This window comes from Nannospalax galili, unplaced genomic scaffold, assembly GCF_000622305.1.
Source record: "Nannospalax galili isolate Female #2095 unplaced genomic scaffold, S.galili_v1.0 scaffold103, whole genome shotgun sequence".
NCBI classification, from domain to species: domain Eukaryota; kingdom Metazoa; phylum Chordata; class Mammalia; order Rodentia; family Spalacidae; genus Nannospalax; species Nannospalax galili.
In genome coordinates this window covers 2,696,323-2,719,634 of record NW_008352136.1, presented here as the reverse complement: position 1 = coordinate 2,719,634, position 23,312 = coordinate 2,696,323, and the positions used below count along the sequence as shown (strand labels likewise).

At 46.9% G+C, this 23,312-nt stretch overlaps 1 protein-coding gene across 2 annotated transcripts in view; it reads right to left on the bottom strand.

Annotated features, from left to right (window-relative positions):
• Positions 1–6,327: 6,327 nt before the first annotated feature.
• Grk3 (G protein-coupled receptor kinase 3) overlaps positions 6,328–23,312 on the bottom strand; it is a 164,353-nt gene continuing 147,368 nt past the window's right edge. For both annotated transcript variants that reach the window (XM_029554026.1, XM_008849004.3), the window contains exons 16-21: positions 22,723–22,789; positions 21,027–21,122; positions 18,291–18,453; positions 14,142–14,278; positions 12,719–12,832; positions 6,328–11,816 (exon numbers count right to left, since the gene is read on the bottom strand). In XM_029554026.1, the coding sequence (XP_029409886.1) occupies positions 11,655–11,816; positions 12,719–12,832; positions 14,142–14,278; positions 18,291–18,453; positions 21,027–21,122; positions 22,723–22,789 (739 nt within the window). In that variant the 3' untranslated portion in view covers positions 6,328–11,654. The remainder of the gene's footprint in view (positions 11,817–12,718; positions 12,833–14,141; positions 14,279–18,290; positions 18,454–21,026; positions 21,123–22,722; positions 22,790–23,312) is intronic.

The following is a 23,312-nucleotide window of genomic DNA, read 5'->3' as shown; positions in this document are numbered from 1 at the left end:
CCTGATGGCACAGGTCTCCTCACCCTCCCTCTGTACCTACTGGTACTGCCAATGCTGTAAACAAAGTGTCCTGAGCCAAAGAGGGCGGCTCATAGCTCCCTGGCATGGTGTTGCAAATCTTTGACCCACTGTGTCCTGTGGACCTAATCTGTCATCTAGAACTCCTGCCACTGTAACGGTGACAGCTCCTCTAGTTTTGACTCATCTGGTGTCACCTCTAAGAGTCAAGGTGATCTGCTCATTTCTTACCAGACACTGAATTTGGCCACTGCAACCACATGGTGGGCCTCATGGCTCACATAGGAGACTCAGAGCCCCAGCCACTAAACCTGGACCTGGCTGTCACTCTGTGGGGCCCTGCCCAGTTCCACCCCCCAACAAGGCAAGAATCACCCTCTTGTAAACTGGTGGTGCTCAGCCAGAAGTTATTCTGTCCCTCTTTGTCACCAAGGAATCTGTGTGGGTATATATAGAGATTTCAGCTTGTGGAGGCATTCAGGCAGGGAATTCTGCTGGTATTTGTGGGTAAAGCCCAGGGGCACAGTTAAGCTCCCCACAGCACATGGACAGTCTCCTCAATGAATCATTTGGTCAATGAATCTCCATGTCTATGGTGGTGTGTTTCAGAACCCTGTCTATCCACAGTTCCCATTCCAGGCCCTGGGTAAAGGGAGGGCTTTGGGCAAGCCCCGTCACGTCTTAGCCCATCAACACATGACCACGAAGTGAACACTGCACATGTGGGGCAGAGAGGGGCGCTGTGTGTGAGAGCAAGAGTCCGGCAAAAGGGACCTTCAACATCATCACCCTGTGCCCGGTTGAGAAGGGGTCTATGGACACACAAGCAATGTCTAGGAAATAGACAGGGAGAGTAGAGACTTGAGAGGCCGAGGCAGGGATAGCCTGCCTTATCCACCTCTAGGACTGTTTCAGGGAAGAACTGAATGGCAGGGAAGCCACATGGAGGGGCCACCCACTCGCCACGCAGTATGGCTGCACCAAGCGGGCAGCAGACCCAAAGCTACCTGTAGGATTGCATGGGACACCAACTTTCTGTCCTGCCCAACAGTTCCCTGAGTGGGCCCCCTTTCTGAACCAGTCCTGTCAGACTTTGGGGAGTCTTTGGGTCAAGCTATGTGGAGGTCTTCTAGGCTGCACAGGAGTGCACTGTGAACAGGCAGAGAGGTACGAACACGGCATCACCCATCCACGTGAGCACTGCTGCCTTGACCTGCCCTCCACAATTGTTTTTGAAGCATACATGTATTTTCCAAACTGGAATTCAACGTGGTCTTATACTCTGTTCCACTTGAGAACACGCTGCAAACCTCTCTCCACATTGACATTCTAGGCTCATGATTGTCTTCAAACGGCCTGCTAAAAATATTCTCAGAATGCTGCAGTTGGCTTCCCCACAGAGTTCTGCCTAATATGCCACACATACACCCAACACAGAGGTAATGCAGGCTGTGAGAAACAGCACCAGAAAACTCAGAATTCCAAAGTGAGATCTTTGTCTTTCTTAAACAGAAACCTGTTTCTGCAGCTCCCAGGCAAGTGGGCATTCTGGGATGCTTTCCAATGAATTGTGTCTTTCTGTCTTTGCCACATTTTCTGCCAGGCCATGTGATTTCTTACTGAATGATGGCAGATCATCACGTGGTATCTACTTACCCTTTGGTCACACAAACTGCGGAAATCCAGTTTCACACCTCTGTCTGTTTTATTCATGGTTTGCATATGAAGCGCCCCACAGGTCCAGGCTGTCTTGAAGGCTTAGTCCTTATCTACTGGTGTTATTTTGGGATGTGTTGGAATGCGGAAGGTGTAGCCTGGCTGGAGGAAGTGAGTATGCTGTGCAGAACCCTAAACACTCGCGCTCTGGATAAAGTGACTCTGGGTGGAGCAGATGCTTTGTATTTGCCAAAGCCTCAGAAAACCCATCCACACCACTGCAGAGATAAAGTGGGGCAGACAACCTAGGAATAAGTCAGGGGCCCAGTTTAGCTCCTAGACAGACCTTCTACCTCCCTCCCCCATACTCCTGCACAGGGAGGGACAGGCTAAAACCTCTCAAATCAGCATGCTGTTCACACCTAGGAGCATCAGTAAGGAACTGGGCATTGCCCCACTGTACGGTGGTTACAATATAAAACCACACAGACTTGGGATGTCCATATACTTGGGACAACTCTTCCCTGCTGAGATCGCCCCTTCTTCCATCCCCTTCTCTATCAGACCTGCTGAGGTGAGACACTTGACACACCATGTGACCTGCACAACTAGACTCCAGGCCGGAGACTGTGCATCATTCCTTGGATGCCCGGAAGTAGCCTGAAGAATTTCAACTGTAAACCTTTGTTCATCTATGGTATCACAACAGGTTAAAAGTTCCCAGAGAAAGGCGCCTTCTAGGTGCTGGACCCACATCCTCTCAGTGTCTGCCCAGGTGAATCAGGAGGGGATCTTGTGTCAAAGAATTCGTGGCTTAAAGGGGGAAATTAACACAATTACCCATAGTGCAGTGTAGGAGTGGCCATGGGACACAAAAGGGGTGAATCTTTTTGCCGCCTTCTATCTCAGCCCTTCATACTTACTATTGGTCAGGGGTGGATGATATTCTTGGCTAGACCTTCAGGGTTGCCTAATTCAATGCTCTTAGCTTCTGAGGAGAAAGCTGAGGACTTTGGAGGTTGTTCTAAGTGACCTGCTGAAGGTTGATTTGAGCATCCCAGGTGACTGCATCTCCACAGTGCTCAGGAGGGCAGGAACCCTTCAGCTCAGACCCGGCAGACCCAGGGCTCCCGTATGTTGGGACCCCCCGTTCACAGGATGGCTACACGTGCCAGAGTTAAGTCTTCTGCCATCTATTTTGATGGAACTTTCAAATCAACACTAAGACACTGAGGGAGACTTAGAGGTGACATAGCCAGTGGTGATTCCTTTTCTTCCTAGACTAGCAAGACACAGGGTATTTCCAGCTCAAAGAGCCTACCCTTGACCTATGGACCACCAACAGACAGACCTGCCCAGGCAGCTGTGACTCAGGGATCACCACTACCTCCTGGGTTTCCTGTTTCCAGTGGCAGGCACGGTGGTGGTGGTGGTGGGGTGTCTCTCAGCACATCTCCACAGAGCACAGAGAGACCACAGGGAGACCATGAGAGGTTGTCTCCTGGGAGAGAACCCAAGTCATCCCTCGAGCAGACTGGGAGCATGTCATGGCTTCCCTACATGCTGGAGCGGAATAGCCCTAGCCCTCTTTACCCAGGCTCCATGGCTCCCCTACATGCTGGAGTGAAACTGACCTCTACCAGGGCTTCTCAGAGCCTGCTTGCACCACCCTATGAGAGGCTTCAAAGTCCTGAGCCTGCAAAGCAGCTGCTTGAAAACCCATGAAATGAGTGGCACCAATTCCTGGCTGTGCTTCCTTATCATAAAATTGGTTTCTGCAAGTACTGCTCAGACGTAAGACTTCAAATCTTGGTCTCCAATGCTTTAGTGCCCACCTGTAGCTAAGGGAGACAACCAGCTATTGTTCTAAAATGATGGATAAATTTTTTTTCTCCCCCTATCTAGAAGCCTTTGAGAGGGAACTGACACTGATTCTAACCACTCCAACCACTATCAAAATACCTGAAAGTAAATCCTGAATCCAACACTCTCGAGTCCAGCCTTGGAAGACAAAAGAAAAATGAGGAGGAACCCAATAGAGGGATGCTTTTGGAAGCCCTTGTCAAGAAATTCCAATGGACTCACATATGAAAAATTGCCCTGTTCTGACTTTTTTCTAGTTCCCTGTCTAGAACTTGTAATGCTAATTACTCTTGCCTTTACTTCTTCACATCTCCTATTCATGATTCAAGGACTTTCTTTTCCCCCTAGAGATGATTTATGCAATTTGGGAGTCTTTTAGGTAGACCCACTGAAGGGGTACTCCAGTTGCCTCACCCTGAGTCCCTGATCAGCATGGAAGAAGCCAGAGCGGTCTGTGTCCCGATTCCCTATTGACAATTTGGGTAACCTCTTCAGAGGATGGTGTGATAAGAATAGGAGGTAGGAGTTGGCTAGGCAGTTAGGGTACAAAGACTCCAAAGAAAAGTAGTCAGTTTCTTGGCTAAAAGTCAAAATGTCTTTGGGCCTCTTAGCAACATACTCTGTTCCAAAGACCAAAAATAAAAGTATTTTGGAGCTTGTATCTAATCCTTAAAAGATTTTAAGGATACCTCTTCAGAGGGGGGAATGTTAGAGTAGACAAAAGCCCCATAAAAATAAATAAATAAATCAAAGAAGAAGAAAGGTACATGAAGTTATCAGGAAAAAAGTGATGGGGAGATATGGGAGGAGGTGGAGGGGAGGGAGTGGACATGGATTTGATCAAAACACCTTATATGCATGTCTGAAATTCTCAATAAATTATTTTAAAAAATTGGTTTCTGCATCAATCTCACCAAAGTCAAGACTTTCTAAACTGAGTTACTGATACCTTAGCAACTTGGTAAAGAAATGTAATTTTCAATGAGAGAAATCAGCATATCAAAGTAGGTATCTTTACATGGATTTTTCTTTTTTTTTTTTGAGGTTGGTATGAGCAATTTCCCAACATAGAAAAACTACCTGGTTGCTGCAGAACCATAAAACAGGGTAATACGATGTACCACGCTCGGAGAGTATGACTGGCGCCTAGGAGCAGCATCTCACATCTCACGGGGAGGACAAATTTAACTAGACACGAGGAAGCATAAACCGAGAGGGAATTACACACACTCACCAACACAACAAATACGAAGAGACAAACACAGGCTAACCGGTTACCTACGTTTACCATGCCTAGTTTACCATGCCTAGTTTACCATGCCTAGTTTACCATGCCTAGGTTTACCATGCCTAGTTCACTGACTTCAGTTTGCATGGTAACACACAGTAGAAACCAGACTTCTCTCTTTGAAGATATTACGTATTTGGCCAGGAATATGTTCCTATGTTAATGGCTAAACAACCTCAAACAAGCACAGAAGAGACCTCATGGGTCTCATGACCTCTTCACCAGTGACACTTATTCATCCCGTTTCACATAAATCCTGAAGGGTCATTTCAAAATAAGGGCCAGCTCCTCTGGGGGTCATTGCTGTGTGAGGTTTGCAGCCATGACCCAATTTTCCAACTGTTTTGAATAGCACAGGGAAAAGAATCCACATTCAAATATGCTTCTCCTCAAAGCAGTTCAAAAAATTTTGATTTATTTATATTTTATGTGTATGAGTGTTGTACATGTATATAAGTGCACCTGTGTCATGCAATGTCTGTGGAGATCAGAAGAGTGTCTTGGATTCCCCTAAACTGGAGTTACCAATGGTTGTTAACTGTGCTGTGGGTGCTGGGAACCAAAGCCAGGTCCTCTACTAGAGTAGCTAGTGCTCTTAACCACCGAGCCATCTCTCCAGCCCCCTCAAAACAGTTTTAAAACACAGCTTGTCAAGTACAAAGGAGAGGGGAAGAGGGTTGAGTTGGTGCAATCATCAAACATGGAGACAGCGACAAGTGTGATCTGGAGGAATGGCAGAGAGAGAGAGGCTCTGCAGGTGTCCCTTAGCTGCTGCCCAGCTGTGCTAGGTAGAGAAGGGGAAATCCACCTGCCTTGTTCACAGGGTCTCTTGACAATGCTGTTTTCTTTATTCATATAATGTGTATGAGTGTATTGCCTGCATGTATATAAGGGCACCCGTGTCATGCAATGCCCAAAGAGGGCATCAGATTCCTGTTAGAGATGGCTGTTAGCTGCCATGTGGGTGCTGGCAGCCAAACGTGGGTCCTCTGCGAGAGCAGCCAGTGCTCTTAACTGCTGAGCCATCTCTTCAGCTCAACAATGCTGGTTTTAAAACCAAATCAGTCAGTTCCCACATGGTCTAGCAGTTAGGATTCCTGGTTTTCACTCAGGCAGCCCAGGTTCGACTTCTGATGTGGGAACATGAGGCAGAGGCAGAGGCAGGCAGATCTCTGTGAGTTCAAGGCCAGCCAGGTCTACATAGTGATTTCCAGGCCAGCTGGGGCTACAGGGAGACCCTGTCTCAAAAAGACCAGAACAGAACAACAATAAAACCCCAAATCAGCACTGCGAGGAGACGACTTGGGAGGTCTCTCCACAGTATAAGATATAGTTGGTCCAGAGCACAGCATTCTAGAAGCTTGTTGCCAAGCAAGGCACCTTCTGAAGAGGTGAAGGAGAGCAGCTGGGAACAAGTTCCTCATGATACCTCATAAAACGCACGTGCGTGCCTCTCCACCCAGAGCAGTCCAAGGCAGTCAGAAAAGACGTTAGCCTCACCGTGCGCTCAACAACTTCAGCTTTATTGTATCAACAACACAAAAGGCTGCCATTTTCTTTAAATAACAAACTATACAGATAAAAAGGAGCAGAAGTACAGAGGGTTTCCATGGAAACAAACATACAGATTCAATAAATAATATAAAATGCTTTTATGCTAAAATAGAGCTCTTGTCCCATAGATAGTTAGCTCATCTGTCTCTATTTACCCAGAAAAAATCCAGATCTAGTATAATTACTTAAAACATAGAAAAATATAATTTCACAATGGAACTAAAAAAAATGGCCAGCGTTGAGTTTCTAAGCCACATAGAATGCATGCAACCACGGGGTTGGTAACCACCAAGGAAAGGGGAAATGACATGTTACGTCTGTCTTTTGTGACACATACAATCAGAAAGATTGCTTTGTCCCCATCCTATTGTCAAAGGCATCGAGGACAGAATTAAAAAGAGAGGCATAGTTACCTGTTTCCAGAAAGGACTTTGAAATCATTAGACACTAGAGACCTAACTTTATGAATCTGAGCTAACTAAAGGGTTTTGTTCTTGAAGAAAGATGCACACTTCTAACTTGGCTTTCTGTAGTCTCTGTTTTTAATCAAGACAGTCTAAAGTGTGTGGCTCTGCTTTGCTCAGGGAACACCACCACAGCCAGGCTGGGAACAAGGTTCCTTCCGGTTACCTGCAAGAGCACTTAGTCACACCTGCTTTGTTCCATAAAACAACAACAGCTCTTAATCTGTTGGTCTATTTATTTTTAAGACATTGTTTAACCACGTAGCACAGCCGTCCTGGAACTTGTGATCCTCCTGCCTCAGCATCCTGAATACTGGGATTGCAGGTGTAAGACACTGTACCTGGTGCTCATTTATTCTTTAAGGAAAACAAAGAAACAAAAGCCCTGGGGTCTGGGATGACTTGAAAAGACCAAGGCTCACAGCTCAACTTGCATTCATTCCATAACAAAACACACACACACACACACACACACACACACACACACACACACAGACACACACACACACACACACACACACACACACACACACTGAAATGAGGGCTAAAGAAAGAAAACAATCCCACCAGCATGAGTTTCAGCAATTAAATCTCTCAAGTTACACTTCACTTGGGAGAGAAAAACCAGATTCATTCTTTAGGAAAAAAAATTTTTTTGATTCAAAATATCAAAGTTACATGGAAACAGAGAGGCACACGCCACACAGCAAGGCCCAAGATGTCATTCTGGGGTTTAGAGTTGCAAAGCTCCATCTGGCAATAAATTCATTGGCAGTAGCCAGGATATCACCCCTCACTGCCCAGCACAAAGCACAGTGTCAGGTGACAGATGCCACCCTGGATGTGCCATTGATGAGGGACATTCCGGATGCAGAACTCCTAGTCCCCTCCTGATGGAAGCAGCTTTGGCTCTAAAATAAAGCAACTAAACTTTGTTTAATGATATCTGTGGAAATCTTGAGGGAATTTCCTACCAGCTTCCCTCAAACCTTGCTTGGTTCTTCACGGAGTCAGGGGAATGGCTTTCACTAGCAGGCCCGTCTCCTTTGATCCTCATCCTGTTGCCACTCTTCTGTGACTGTGACGCTGCTCATCTGCTCCACCCACCTGTCACAATCTGAATACAGTCCAGCTCCTCTCCCAGGGCATGCTGGGGGAGGCGTGAACTTATTCCTCATCTGTGAATGATGCTGAGCCACATATGCATGTGAGCAAGCCTGGACTCAACACTAACACACTTCAAAGCATTTTTATGCATTTACATCATGTGAAAAAGGTTAGGGTTTTGACAATTTTGCTTTGCTTCTTGATATGTGAAAAATTTGAAATGTTTATTAGAGAACTCGGCTCTATGGGAAAGTCAGATGCTCTATCCAGCTGGCCCATCTCCAAATTCTGGATGAAATTTAAAAATCAGAAGAAGGAAAAAAAGAGAGAGATCCATGCCTTGATCCTTAGTCATACTGTCCACTGGTGAACAACATTTCTAGTGGCCAATGAAGTCTCAGAACAATCACTCCTAATAGCCACGCGGCCAAAGTCAAACCACAGGTCAGGCCAACAGATTCTCTCTCTCTCTCTCTCTCTCTCTCTCTCTCTCTCTCTCTCTCTGTCTCTCTCTCTGTCTCTCTCTGTCTCTTTCTCTCTCTCTGTCTCTCTCTCTGTCTCTCTGTCTCTGTCTCTCTCTCTCTCTTTCTCTCTCTCTCTCTCTGCTGGGGATTAAACCCACAGCATTGGTCATGTATTCAAGAGCTCTACCACTGAGCCATAGCCACAGCAGTCAGTATTCTGAGGCCGGGTTTCGCTATGTAGCGCAAGCTAGCCTCGAACTCTTGAGCGTCCTGCCTCTGCCTGCCAGTGCTGGGCTCCTGGGCCTGCGCCACCTCAGTGCCTGCTGCTGTGTGTCTTGAGCACATGTGTCATCTTTTCAGTGTGCCACCCTTCACTGCTCCTATTTACAAGCAGGATTTGTGATGTCAATGAACAGACCCAGCAGAGGTGCAGGCCCCTACAGAAACAGCAAAGGGGGCCTCCATCAATGATGACATAGTGAGCCAATTTCTACAAGTTTGGCTAAAAAATCACACTTAACAATAACTCAGAGGGAAACACAAGGGGCCCCAAGGACAGGAGGATGTTTTAGGTTAAGAAGAATACGCTGGAGTTCGCCAAAGGCTTTCATTTATTTCCTGTGTGTTACACAGCGGTTTTAAAGGAATCTAATTTTTTTAGGCTTTGTGTATTGATTCTTTTGATTTATGAAACCAAGTTTCCTTAGCACATAATTTTATAAAAATCATGTCACCCCAATCATCTTTAACAATGTTAAATACTCTGACTCAGGAAACTTAAATAAAGAGAAAACATGGGCCACCTCTCATCCTTGTTAATGGTCTAAATATAAGAAGTATCAGACATCTAGGAATTCACTGACATTCTGGAAATTTCTAAAATAGCCAAGTATATCAAACCCAGTTACTTCTCCTTCCACCCCATGGGCCCCAGGCACAGGCCTGGGGGTCTGCTGTGTGGCTAACAGGCACAGGCCTTGGGTGGCCTCACTGGACCCGGTCGTCAGCCCAACCGAATCTCAAGGGCTTTAGTAAGTGCCACCTATACACCTCTCAGCCATGCCCTCATAAATGAAACAGGGCAGGGGGTAGTTTACTTGGAAAGGTCTGAGGTAGAAGGGCTCTCGGGAGATTTTTCTCACACGTTTTTCTTCTAAAAGAGAGGGGACCTTGAGATCGGCACTCAGCAAAAAGCAGTAACAAAAGGTATTTCTGGAAAATATTGGCCTAACTTTCCAAAGATACAGGACTTCTGAGCCATCTTTAAAACATTTGGTGTAGCTACCGCCCCCACACACACCTCAATGAATGGGCCATTATCTACCTCCCAAGAGGCTGGAGGTATAGCCTCTGTCCCTGTGGGTCAGAGATCATGAGCGTGCGACACCCTGGTCATACCTACACGGTCATAACAATTAACTAAAATTAATTAAAATTTAAAAAATAACTAAATACTTAACTAGGGTCAAAAGACAAGTCTCAGAACAACAGCAGCTTTGCTTCTGCCTGGAGAGAGAGCAAGAGCGAGAGAGCGAGAGAGCAAGAGAGCAAGAGAGCAAGAGAGAGAGGGCCTGAATACTCTCTTCTAAGCAAGCGGAATGCCTGTACCTGGTGTATCACTCTTTCAACACTAGAAAGAACAGTCAGCAGAGCACACTTATACATTTAAATTCTGACCAGGAACTGAGATGGTTAATAAATCCCTCCTCTTTTCCAAACTCCTATGGAATAAAAGAGCCTTTCAGAAAATTATCTTCCAGACTCTCAAAAGATAAACTCAGTAAAAAATGACCAATTTTAGCCAGGCATGGTGGCCCAAGCCTTTAATCTCAGCACTCTGAAAGCAAGAAGCAGGTGGGTCTCTGTGAGATCGAGGCTAGCCTGGTCTACATAGTGAGTTCCAGGCCAGCTGGAACTGGGAGACCCTGACTCAAAAAGCAAAAGCAAAACCAAACAACAACAATAAAAACAAACAAAGAACAACAACAACAAAAAACCGATTTTCCCAGCACAGAAATTCAAAGATAGAGCTCTGGAACTGCTAAGAAGATGCGGGACAGAACACAAAGAATTCTGGTGCCAAATTTCTTTATGTTGGTAGCAGCTAATTTGGATACTCTGTAATACAACCTCAAGAATTGGACAAGTCTATGGAGGCTTTCAGTGACTCCTACTTCAGTGTGGTGACCCAGAGACCCAACATTCATTGGAGGCATGGAGGAGGCGGGACAGCAATGGAGGAAACCGCCTTTAGGGGAAGGGTACTTGCTATTGGGATTAGGGGAACAACCACTGGGCTCCACACTGTCCCTGCTGTAGAACAACCCAGTGCAAAGTGCATTAATGACAGAGAATGTGAAAGACGTCCATGTACGCAGGTGACCCACTGGAGTCACCCCTCATTGAGATAGGAACATCAACTCTTTTCTGCCTTGGCACATCAACCTGACATGCTTCCCAGGGTCAGGCTGAATGTAGACTGACCCAGTTCTAACCATTGAACCACTCACCCTGGAGACCCAAGGCCGACCCAAGGAGCTCAGGCTGGTCACATGTACAGGGTACTACCTAGTGACCTAGTAACCTGTATCCATCTTGGACCTGACATCCTAGCACATCTCCTCTGATCATACTGACCAGAAGTGGCTGATGATAGATGCCATGGTGATTCCTTAAGGAGTCATTCTGACCTCTTCCTTCTGACTAGCAGCAGAGTCACCAGAGGCTGGCAGTACACACAGGGCCCAGGGCTACCTCATTACCAACACAGCAAGAAAGCAGCTCTGACCTCCACAGAGACCCACAGTGGCCTTACCTCCTCCAGGACTGAGACCTCAGGCAGGGCACTCATCCATGACCACACCTAGGACAAGGCACTTTCCAGCTCTGGAGACTTCAATCCCAGCCTGGAAACCCTCAGGTGTGCTTGATGAGAGACATAACCATTTAAATGGGAAATAATCATTTCAAGTTCTGGGTCTGTGAATACCAAAGTAAGCGTGGAACACAGAAAAGAGCCTTTGTTTCTTCAGTAGTTTTGACAAAGCAGCAGGCCAGGCACGAGGCTGGCCAGCCCTGAGGACATCCCGGCTCCTGGAGGGCAATCTCAGTGTCGCTGGCCTCCCCAGTCCAGAAGAGCCCATGTTCAGAACCGCCAGGTCTTGGTCCCATGTGGCTCCCTGTAGCTCTGCTCCAATTCTGGCTGGAGCTGGGGTCCTCCTCCAGGTCCCCGCTCCAGGGTCAGAGGTCGTTGCTGTTCCTGTGACACAGCGGTGGCTTTGAAAGCTCCAGGATGGCTGACCTGGGTTTATTGAGGAATTTAGGGGCACGACGCAGCAGCCGCTGGGCCTCGATGAAGGTGTTTGTCAGCTCCTTCTTCCACTGCACAAACTCGGGGTCACTCTGTACAGAGACACAGGTGGGAGTTGGGACCCATCCACCCATCTGCCAACAGCCTCTACCTGGACCCTGAGGGAAGGTACACCCTGCCTGCCTTCCTGCCTGACCTGAAGACACATTCCTGAAACCTGTTCAGACCCTCCAGACAGAAGGAAGGCCAGCTCTGGGGGCTCTTCCAGTGGGTCCCCTGCACTCCATCTACTGCCTTCAGACTGGCTAGGGATACCTAAAATTTCAGCCTATCTAATAATACTTGGGTAGGTGTTTTGCTACATCAACGTTCCTTCACGTGGATGGCAATTATAAAGTTACTTAAGATGGGTATCCACCTATAATCCCAGCACGGGGAACACAGAGGCAGGGAGAGTCTTAAGTTCCAGGCCAGCCTAGGATATAGCAAGATATTGTCTCAATAACAGGCAGAAAAAAAGTGTCTATATATTTCCTACTCAGTTCTCTGCGCACGCAGAGGGAACGCCTGTGTGTGCATCTGTGCACACACCTCATACACCAGAAGAAAAGTGTTCAGAGATTAAACCTGCGCTTCAGTACAACTTGGAAGAAAACTAAGTGTTCCCCTTGGAAAACTTTATTTGGTATCTCCTGTCTGTTTACACATACCAACTTCATCTGAAGCACTCGAAAGTTAGCTAAAGCATCAAACTTCAGGCCCCACCGATGCGACAGTTTCTAGATAAACAGTGGCCTAGTCACTTCACTCCCATCTTCCTTCTACCTCTGACACTGGTGTCTTTAAAGTAACTGGCAGTTTGTCTGAACTCTTGAACCTCGGGTCTTCCTAAGTCTGTGAGCACGGACGAAGAGGACACTTGCTCACTGGCTGGGAGCCTTGTGGAACGAGATCACGGTTCCAGCTTTCCTCAAGAGAGTGAAGGAGCACTCACCTCACACTGCAAGACAAATTGCTTTCCTCCTTTTATTCGGAACAAAATGCACTTTCTCTCTTTAATCTGGGTTTCTTCCACTGAGAGGACCTGCTCCATGGCCAGTAAATTTTGCTAACCGTAAAAAGGACAATTAAAAATTACCTCATTGTATCATGATGCCTTAGGTTAAATTAACAAGTAAAATTTCAAAAACAAATGGCATTTTTCTTTCTTTCTTGGAGGATATTCTAGAATTAAAGAAATACAAAGACATGAATACAAGTTTAGACATAACATTTCAAAGAAGACTATCAAGAAAGCGAGGTTTGTGTCACACACACAGCAGAGCGTGCCCTCACGTTGGAATCTCCAGGGGCTGTGAATGTGGCCCACACCACCCATGCATGTGAACATGGACCATACATCCATGTACATGAATGTGGAGCACACCACCCATGGACCTGCATGCTGTCAATCAAGTCCCGAGAGGACATGGAGGAGCTAAGGATGGTGCTGGAGAGCAGAGACTGTGGAGATGGGCTGAGGCCAGCCTTGGATCACAGCAAATTCACCCTCTAAATACAGGTGGCACCCTTAAAAAAACTGTCACACCAGGTCTCTAGCTTCAGGTGACCAACCCTGCCCGGCCTAGCTTCAGAGAGCATACCTTCCAATCGGGGCTGACGTCTTCCATGGTGACTAGCCTGGGCTTCTCACACAGCAAGCGCTTAATGCATGCAGCCTGCCTGGCTTCCCAGTACAGGTTACAGTTTCTTTTTTGTTTTTTGGGAACACTGCGTGATACGAAACCCACCTACAGATTTCCAACAGAGCACAAATGGCAAGCCTGAGCAGGTGCCTGCATCTCAGTGTGCGGACCCCACTGGTGACATTTTAACTGATCTGATTGGAGAGAGACAAGAACACGGAGAGACGGGGTCTGAACCCGTCCTCACCCACAGCTGTCTGGCTGCACCCTTGGGCACCCTGAAGTCCTCTCCCTAAATCTAGGGTTTGGACCCAGAAGGCTACTAACAGGCAGGATTTCTGTGTATCCCATGTCACAGATGAGGAAAACAGGGCTCAGAGAGGCACTGTGAGGTGCCCTGGGCGCCAGCCGCAAAGAGCGGCAGCTGGGAGCTCTCTGTCCCAGCTTTTCTCCTCTCCTTTGTTGAACCCACCAGCTCTTCCGACCCAGTCAATCCCTCTGAGGCTCCTGGGCTTGGGACTCACTCTTTTAAATGACACCTGCTGTTTAAAGATATTGCAACGTTTTTCCAGGAGGGGAATGAACTAACTAGGACATTTAAAAGTTAGAGTTCAAACACTGTAAACTTGCTTATGCAACTTAAAAGAGACAGAGGGTAGGAGGGTACTTTAGAAAAACTATGGGCAGTGTGACACCAGCATGGGCTGTGCTTGGCACGGCCCTGGGACTCACCCGAGTCTCAGCCTCTCCTCTCCACTCCAGTCTGTTTGGAAAGAGGTAGAAGTAGCGGCGCTGCCATTGCGTGAGAAAGGGGTTCCCCAGCTTCAGCATGAACCCGTGCATGATGCAGTCCTTCCCCAGGGCGTAATCTGAGGGCAGGAGACACGATATCACACGGGTGTCAAACCCAACACTTGGTAACACCGCTAATGACACGCTTTAAGGGAAAAGGTGAATATCTACAAAAGTCACACAATTTACACTCCCTTACACATGGAGAGAGGGACTGGAAAGCTCAGGGTTCCTGGGTTTATGTTCAATGGTTGCCTCTCAGTATTAATGACCCCCCCCAATACCCATTTGAACTTCTGACAGAGTAAAAGTTTGTTTTCAAATCATTTTTTATGAGCGCTATGCATAACGACTACTAAAGAACAGAGACTACTTAAATTCCAGCTCTTCCCAAAGTCCTGTTGTCCCTTAATCCACCTTTATCCTGTAAATAATGCAGGAGTGTAAAGAATCCGCCTCTCAGCTAAAAAGCAACAGTCACAGCTGGCGCAGGCTTCAGCTTGCCTAGGCTTGCCACTCACACACATGGCAGGGTGCTGCAACTCAGGCTCATGTTGAGGCTGACTGTGTTTCTATGGTGACGTACTCTAAGAAAAAAAGGTGTATTTTCAAGTATTCAATAAAAGCTCTGGGGTTGTGCTTAAATCCCGCATCCACTCACTTATCTGTGAGTCTGCCAAAGCCCTGGCGCCATGAACAGCAACAATGACAAAAAAGGGACAAAAATTCTGCCCTCAGGGAGCTTACAGTCTGGTGAGAGTCAGACAGCCCACAAAGAGGTAAGACCTACACTGTGTCCCCGAGAGGAAGAGGAGGGAAAGGACAAAGGAGAGAGGGGCCAGGAGGTGGGAGGTGGCGGCCCAGGGATCTGCCATCTTAATTGGGGTAGGCTTCCATTTCCAGAGTGGAATTAAATGTCAGCACTGCATTTCACAGACATGCAGCAACAAGTGGGATCTCATAAAAGAAACAACCAAGGAAGTGAAGAGAAAATGAGTGGGAGAGAACCTTCGCCAGGGACACATCTGACATTCAGAATATATAAAGAATTCAAATCACAACGACAAGAAAACAAATGACTCAGTTAAAAGATGGGCTATGGATCTGAACAGAGAGTTCTCAAAAGAGGAAATAAAGATGGCTAAGAAACACCTTTAAGAGTGTTCAACATCCTTAGTGATTAAGGAAATGCAAATTAAAATCAGTTTAGGATTTCTTCTTACCCTAGTCAGACTGGCTAAGATCAAGAAAACAAATGATACCAAATGCTGGTGAGGGTGCTGGTGGGATTGCAAACTCATGCAACCCCTATGGAATGCAGTGTAGAGAACCCTTAACAAAACAAAAACTTATCTACCATATGACCAGGTTATACCACTCCTTGGCATATGCCCAAAGGACTCATCTTCCTGAAGAGATGCTTGTACATCCATGTTTATTGCTGCTTTTTTCACAATACTAAAAAATGGAAGCAACCTAAGTACCCCTCAGCTGCCAAGTGGATAATGAAAATGTGGTACATTTACATAATGGAGTTCTACTCAGCAGTGAAGAAGGATGGAATCATGAAATTTGCAGGTAAATGGATGGACTAGAAACTGTTACGCTAAGTGAAGTAACACAGACTCAGAAAAACACATGATGTATGTTCTTCCTCATTTGTGGATCTTAGCACCAAATCCTTACATGTGAGTATTTATCTTGATGTTACTGCAAAAGCCAGGAAAATGGAAAGGATCCTTCTATTTACCGACAAGTCTGCCAGTCACCAGTCATCAAAGAAGCTTCTTTGGCAACAGATGAAACTTACAAAGTTCCACAACTGATCACACACAGAAATTAAATATCTGTGAAATGCCCAACTCTAAGTGACACATCTACAATGTAACCTCTATACCTAAGGCTCATGGAACATAGTAGAACAAGGGGTAGAGAGAATATTAATGCATCTCTCAACTCTCATCAATGAAGCTCCCTCATGCAACAGAGGGCCATGAACACAAAAGGCCACACGTGGCCAAAGCATAGAGAATAAGAGTCTGCAGAGTGTGGGTCCTTGGACAGGACTCCTATATTAAACTTCACCCACCTAGAGCTTGGGGACCACTGTGGAAGAGGGGGCGGAAAGATTATAAGAGCCAGAGGAGGGGGCTGGAGAGATGGCTCAGCAGTTAAGAGCACTGGTTGTTCTTACAGAAGACCCGGTTCAAATCCCAGCACCCACATGGCAGCTAACAACTGTCTGTAACTCCAGTTCCTGGGGATCCGACAGCCTCTTCTGTCCTCTGTGGGCACTGCATGACACAGGTGCACTTACCTACATGCAGGCAATACACACATACACATAAAATTAAAAATAATAAATAAAATATTAAAAAAAAAGAGCCAGGGGAGGAGGTACATGACCATATGGAAACAGTCTTACAGGCTCCTGGGACTTTGCTCATATAAGTCTTCAGCAATGGTGTCAACAACTCAAGCAGACAAAAACCCAGCACAGAACTGGGGAAACAGGAAGCAGGCCCCAATCTTAGCAGAGCTATTGGTAACTAATTATTGCTAGATGAGGGAGCGTTGATCTTCTTTAAGGGAGTGACTGTAGATAGGCTGACTAGACCCCAGTGTATGAACTTGCACTGAGGGATATCTGGGTACATGAACTTGACTTGATGGGCCTTAACATAAATGACAGAATGCATGAAATCCAATTGGGGGGGTACGGATGGAGGAGGGGGTATAAAGATGATTAAGATGTTGTGTATGAAATACACAAAAATTCAATAAAACAAAGAAAAGAATAAATAAAGTACCATGCTTTCTTGCCCCCAGTACACTGGCACTATGTTTCACAGACACCTAAGCCTGTGCTGCCAAGTCTTTCCATGAAGGAGGCTTCTGGACTCTCAGTGAGGGTCTGCTCAGACCTTTCACTTCTGAGGGTCGGCTTGCTTACCTGTGAAAATTCTGCCTAGCTTTTGAGGAAAGATGTATCTCACCCAGTTCATCAGAACATAGATCTTTTTCTGCACCTACTTTGCCAGGAACCAAGTCCCAGCAGGACCCTCCCTCCCTCTAGTAGATAACACTGGGCAAAAGTCCGGGTAAAATATGCTATGGAAATCACCACTCAGTGTGTCCCCAGTCAGCCAGCCATCTGAACAGGGAACGGCAGCACACAGAGGCCATATTCCAAGAACTCAGAACCTGGGTGGGGTGGGGGTGGAGGGTAGAGGTCAGAGAGCTCAGTCTTTTCTTCATTCTGGAAACATCCATGTCAGAAGCAAGTCCTCCATGGGGCCAATTTCCTAAGTAGATGACTGATGGCCTGGGGGTTTAAGGTAAGACCAGGAGTCCCCCTTAAAGGTTTCTACCACAGGAAGAGAAAGGGCCTCTGGTTCTTGTACTTTCGTGCAGCCAAAGTGAGATGATTCCCATTTTAATCCCCACCCACAGGACAGTTAAGAATCTAGGATCCCTGAAATCCTGGAATAATCAAGGCTTACAACATTTAGTGAATGAAGGAGATGGATTTATTTAATACTCAACTTGATACAGTGTTTTCCTGTTTTGGAAACACTAACAGGGCACTCGGTTAGTTGAAACAAACAAACAAAAAAAAAATGCAATCTGGCTATTGTTGAATGGGGTTTGTAATACAAATGGATTCATGTAAGTTTCTTGACAAGCGACCTACGCTTCTTAGGGCCTAGAGAAAAACGAAAAGTGGGACCTTCTCCAAAAGTCATCAGAAACAGCAAGATGGAGACAGCCAAGCCCTGAACCAAGTCCACTGCCCAGTGTCACCACCTGAGTCACACACCAGTGAGCTGGGTCTGTTCCTGACACTGTAATACTCTATCTCCGAGGACTAAATTTTCGAGGCTTCCCCTAAACATGCCACAAAGGGAAGTTGTAGAACTGAGATCACGCTGCCTCCCTCAGTGTGTGCATTTCTATGTAACTGGGGACAACCACGAGCTTTGGAAAAGTCTACTCAGCTCTTCCATTTATATAAAACCCCAATAGTTTAGTTGGTTTTAATGTGCTGGGAAAATACTTTCAGACACTGGTCTGTGCTCGGCGTTTTACCTTCCTCATGGCCAAGCTGCTTATTTTTAGCTCTCTTCCTGGCCTCAATTTTATCGGTGTCGGCATTGACGGCTTCGTAGACAGTTTCCACCATTTCTTGCTGCCAGCGCTCGGAGATTACCAGTGGGAAGTTCCTATAGAGAGCCTGATCGCAGTCGAGCAGCTGGGCATGGTAAGAGATACAGACAGAGGTGTGTGACTGAATGCCTTCTCAGAGGCTCAGGAATTGGCACAGCATACAACCACATGACCCCACCATGACATGTTCAGGAAGAGAGCCCTGAGCCAGCACCCGGCACTGCCCTGAGTCCCTGCTGATGGATGGCACAGGCAGCCAGGCTTGGGGCCCACTCTGAGGAACTCTTCACCCTCCATCCCAAGCTGTTAGTGAACTAGAGCCTCCTTGCCAGCAGGTGGGGCATGTCTGTGAGCCCAGCATCTGGGAGGCTGAATGAAGCAAGAGGACTTAGTGTTCAAGGCCAGCCTGGGCTACACAGCAAGTTTAATGCCAGGCTGGGATATATAGTAGGAACTTGTTTCCAAAAGCTGGGGGAAAGACGACTAAAGAAAAAAGAGAACTGATATTGATATGAAGCTATGAAATGTCTTTTTAAGGTAAAGAATAGATTTGGGGGAAGAGGTTGAAATAGGGTCTCTCTGTAACTCCATTTGGGCTGGAACTTGCTATGTAGACCAGGCTAGCCTCAATCTCACAGAGATCTGCCTGCCTCTACCTCCAGAGTGCTGGAACTAAAGGCGGGAACCACCATGCCAAGCAAGAATAGATGATTTTTAGACAGTGCCCTCCCTGGCCAGGGCTCTGGCTCTCAAAAAGGCTTCCTGCTGGCCCTTTAGCATTCTTTCTGAATGCCGCCGTAGGTGGCTCTACTTGGTTGAGCACTGACTATGCCAGGGGCTTAATCAGGTCAGATGGAGTTCATCCACGATCCTACCCCTGTCACAGTAGAGTGATCTATTAAGGCTCATGGCCCAACCTCACTCAATTAACAGTTGGCTTTGAGACTAGCTGCTATGTCCCTTTTGAACCCCAACTCTCACACAATAGTGGTTCTATTTTTAGCACCTTTGACAGACAGTAGTACACTGATGAGGATCTGTTGTGACTGCAGGAATGTTTTCCAGCAGCTCTGGAAGCAGATAGGCAGGCAGCACCCTCACACCCCACTGACAGGTGCGGGACACGCAGAACAGGATACTACCCTCCTGCTGGCCCAGGCCACTGATCCATACCTCGGGACTGTGGTCATCATTGTGGTCTGGGCCAGCTCCCCTCTGTTCACAATTAGCTGCATTCTGGGAGCTACTCCATCCCTTCCTGGCTCAACCCCCTCTCTTGACACTGTCCCTCACAGGGGCCTCAAGTGTGAGCTGCTGTCTCTCCCTACCTCCTCTTCCTCTAGCCACAGTCCTCCACTTTTCCCTCCCTCTGTGTTCTGAGTCCCTTTGACAGTTCCAGCAGGATCCAGTCACCACACCTGCCTTTATCTCTCCAGGAGGCAAGTGCATGTCTGACATGGCCTGCGGCAGGGGAAGCCCTGCTGGTGGATCAAGTGAGCAGCTTCTGGGGTTGGAGAAACTCAAGCAGGTGACAGGGATTGGGGCTGGAGGGAACAGACTGGAATAAACCACCAGAGTCTGGCAGGTGGGCAAGGGTTACATACTGATTTAGCATCTTAGGGAGTGTGGTTACATACTGATTTAGCATCTTAGGGAGCGTGATTCTCTCTCGTGACTCTCCCTCTGCAATTATATCTTGTCTCCACTTAGAAAAATAATGACACGAAACAAAGTTTAAAAATCTCAGAGAATGTTATTAAAGACAATGATCACGTCACCTTTGATAGATGATTGGTACTATGTGCCCATTCTCTCCTGACACAGGAACAGGAGACTTAGAAGAATGAAAACTATAGGGTTTTGACTCTGGGTTAGATGTGTTTGAAATCAGTGGGGTTTTTTTCTTCCTCATAATATGCATTCGAGTTTGATTTCAACCCCAAATATTCCAGATTGGTAGTGATTTGACCATCTTGCAGTTTTTCCAGGAGTGGAAAGAAAGCTCTGGCTCCTGACTAACACAGATGCTTTACTTACACATTCTTCAAGCTTGCCCAACACTAGAACCATCACCAGCTTTAATTGATTCTCCCCAAATCCAGAAGGGCGGGGCAGCAGGAGGGAGACTGCGACAGTAAAAACAGGATGTTCAAGTCCTCCCTGGCTGCAGGGTGAGTGCAAGGCAACTTAGGGGGACCCTGACTCAAAATAAAAAGTGAAAAAGTGGGGCTGGAGAGATGGCTCAGCGGTTAAGAACACTGGTTGTTCTTGCAGAAGACCCGGGTTTGAATCCCAGCACCCACATGACAGCTAACAACTGCCGTAACTCTAGTCCCAGGGGATCTGAGCGCTTCCTCTGTCCTCCACAGGCACTGCACGACACGGGTGCAGTTACCTACATACAGGCAATACACGCATACACATAAAATAAATATAATAAAAATTTTTTTTTAAAGTGAAAATGTAGATTGGGACTGTAGCTCATTGGTGGAGTGTTGAAAGCCCTAGTCAATTCTTACTGCCAGAGGGAGAGAGAGAGAGAGAGAGATGAGAGAGAGAGAGAGAGAGAGAGAGAGAGAGAGAGAGAGAGAGAGAGAGAGATTGATTCTTAGCAGAAATTCCCTCGTGTAGAATATAGAGGAACTGTCCAGTATGTACCTTAATGCCTTTGGTGTCTTCCTCATCAAATGAACCGATATCAAAGGCATCCGCAGCATTGACCTCTCCCCGAGGAGGGATTAGGGGTGGTGGGTACTGGAAAGACCCAAGAAGCAGAACAGCTATTAGATGATCTATATACCCCAGTCCAACCTAACATTCTATGAAAAGAACACAGTGTGAGCCACTAATACACCCCCACCCGTCCAGCCTTCGGAAAGCATACTCTCAGAAGGCACAGCCACTTGGTCACAGAGTCCCATGTGGCAAACTCCCATGGGAGCATGCGTGATTCTGACATGGCAGGATTAGCGGCCAGTGTCTCCTTACTCAGAAAACCTAATCCCTCTGTGGCTGGGCATCCTGCAGAAACAGCATCTACAGAAATTCAATTGGGGGGCCAGAGAGATGGCTCAGCAGTTAAGAGCACTGGCTGCTCTTGCAGAGGACCTGGGTTTGGCTCCCAGCACCCACATGGTGGCTGATACCATATGTAACTCCAGTTCCAAGTGGTTCAACACCCTTTTCTGGCATCTTCTAGGCACTGTGCACATGTGGTGCACTTATATACATGCTGGCAAAACACTCATACACACAATATAAGTAGATCAAAAATTCAATTGGGCGTTTCTTGTATTGAGAAGAATGTAACAGTGCTTACAGTAAGGAAACGATGCCAGGTGTGGTCTATGAGGAGACTTGGCTTGGCAGGAGAGACGACTGTGTTCCAGCCCCAGAACACTCCCCAAAATCCCCAAAAAGTAAAAAGTCAGGAAAGGGCATGAGTCAGGTGTCATACTACCGAATCTTACATTATGTGATACGGAGCTGGGAAATATGCCTACTTTCATGTCGGACATTCCCTGTGCACGTTCATGTAGAGCTTTGTAAAAATGTGGTCACATACCAAGACTCCCAAAGAGGAGAAAACATTTAAAGTCTTAACTCCACAGATAACAAAATTAGCCAGAAAGCTGCTCTGTTTTGCCTTCTGTTGATTTATAGAGATGATATCTTTTGATAGTCAGGGCTAGAGAGATGGCTCAGCGGTTAAGAGCACTGGATGGTATTTCAGAGGATCTGGGTTCGATTCCCAGCACCCACATGGTGGCTAACAATCTAGTTAGAAAGTAACTCCAGTTTCAAGGGATTTGACACCCTCTTCTGACCCCTGAGGGCACTGCACTTACATGTAGGCAATACACTCATACACATAAAAATAAAAATGATAAAGAAAAGATTTTTGGAATTTCTGATAGTCACCCTTCAGCACCTAAGGGGACAGCTCCAGGCAGTCACCTTGAACACCAAGGTCCACAGATGTGCAGATCCCTCATGTAGAATGACAAAGCTTTGTAAAGAACCTGTGCATCCTCTGTACACCTTAGGTTATGTCTGGGTGGCTTCTAGTCCCTGACACAAAGTAAACGCTCTGCAGAAGTTGTCAGCTAACACTGCTTAGAGACTAACAAGAGCTAGTCTGCACGTGCTCAGCACACATGCCACTTTTCCCCCCTACTATTTTCCATCCACAGTTGGCTGAATCACCCCAAAGGAAGGTCCCTATATGGTGACACCTGTTATCAGAGCTTGTGGCTACAGGGGGCTGGGAGGTACCCTGGAAGGACAGAGCTAGGAAGCCAGCAGGAGAGGGACAGGCAGAGAGGCGCGCTCAGGGAGGGTCTCCAGGGCATACCTTCTGTAGGTAGACATGTTGCCAGTCGATGCCCTTGAAGAAGCTGTGCCCTTTCACCTCTTGTGCCCTGGGAAAGAGAAGGAGAAAGAGGGAGAGACGCACAAAGGTCAGAATGCACTGGGAAACATGACAAGTGCTTTGTGAAATGTCTCCCACCAAGAATCCACAGGGCTCATTCTGGCTTCTAAGAAAGCAAGAAGTAGCCTGGAGAGATGGCTCAGTGGGAAATGCATTACTGCACAGGTGTGAGGACCTGAGTTTGGATCCCAGCACCCATGTAAATACTGGGTGGGTATGGTAATCTGCCTGTAGTCACAGCACACAGGAAGCAGAGACAGGGACTCCCCAAAGCAAGCTGGCTCACTAGACTAGCTGAATCAGTGAGCTCCAGGTTCAAGTGAGAGACCCTGCCTCAAGTAAGAGAAATCAAGGAATGTGCTCATCAGTCTGCGGCCTCCACGTGCACACACTCACAAGCTTGTGCACCTGCACACACATGTCTACACACAAACATGAACACACTCATAGCACGTGTACCTGCATACACATGTCCACACAGAAACATGCGCACACACATGAATACCATATAT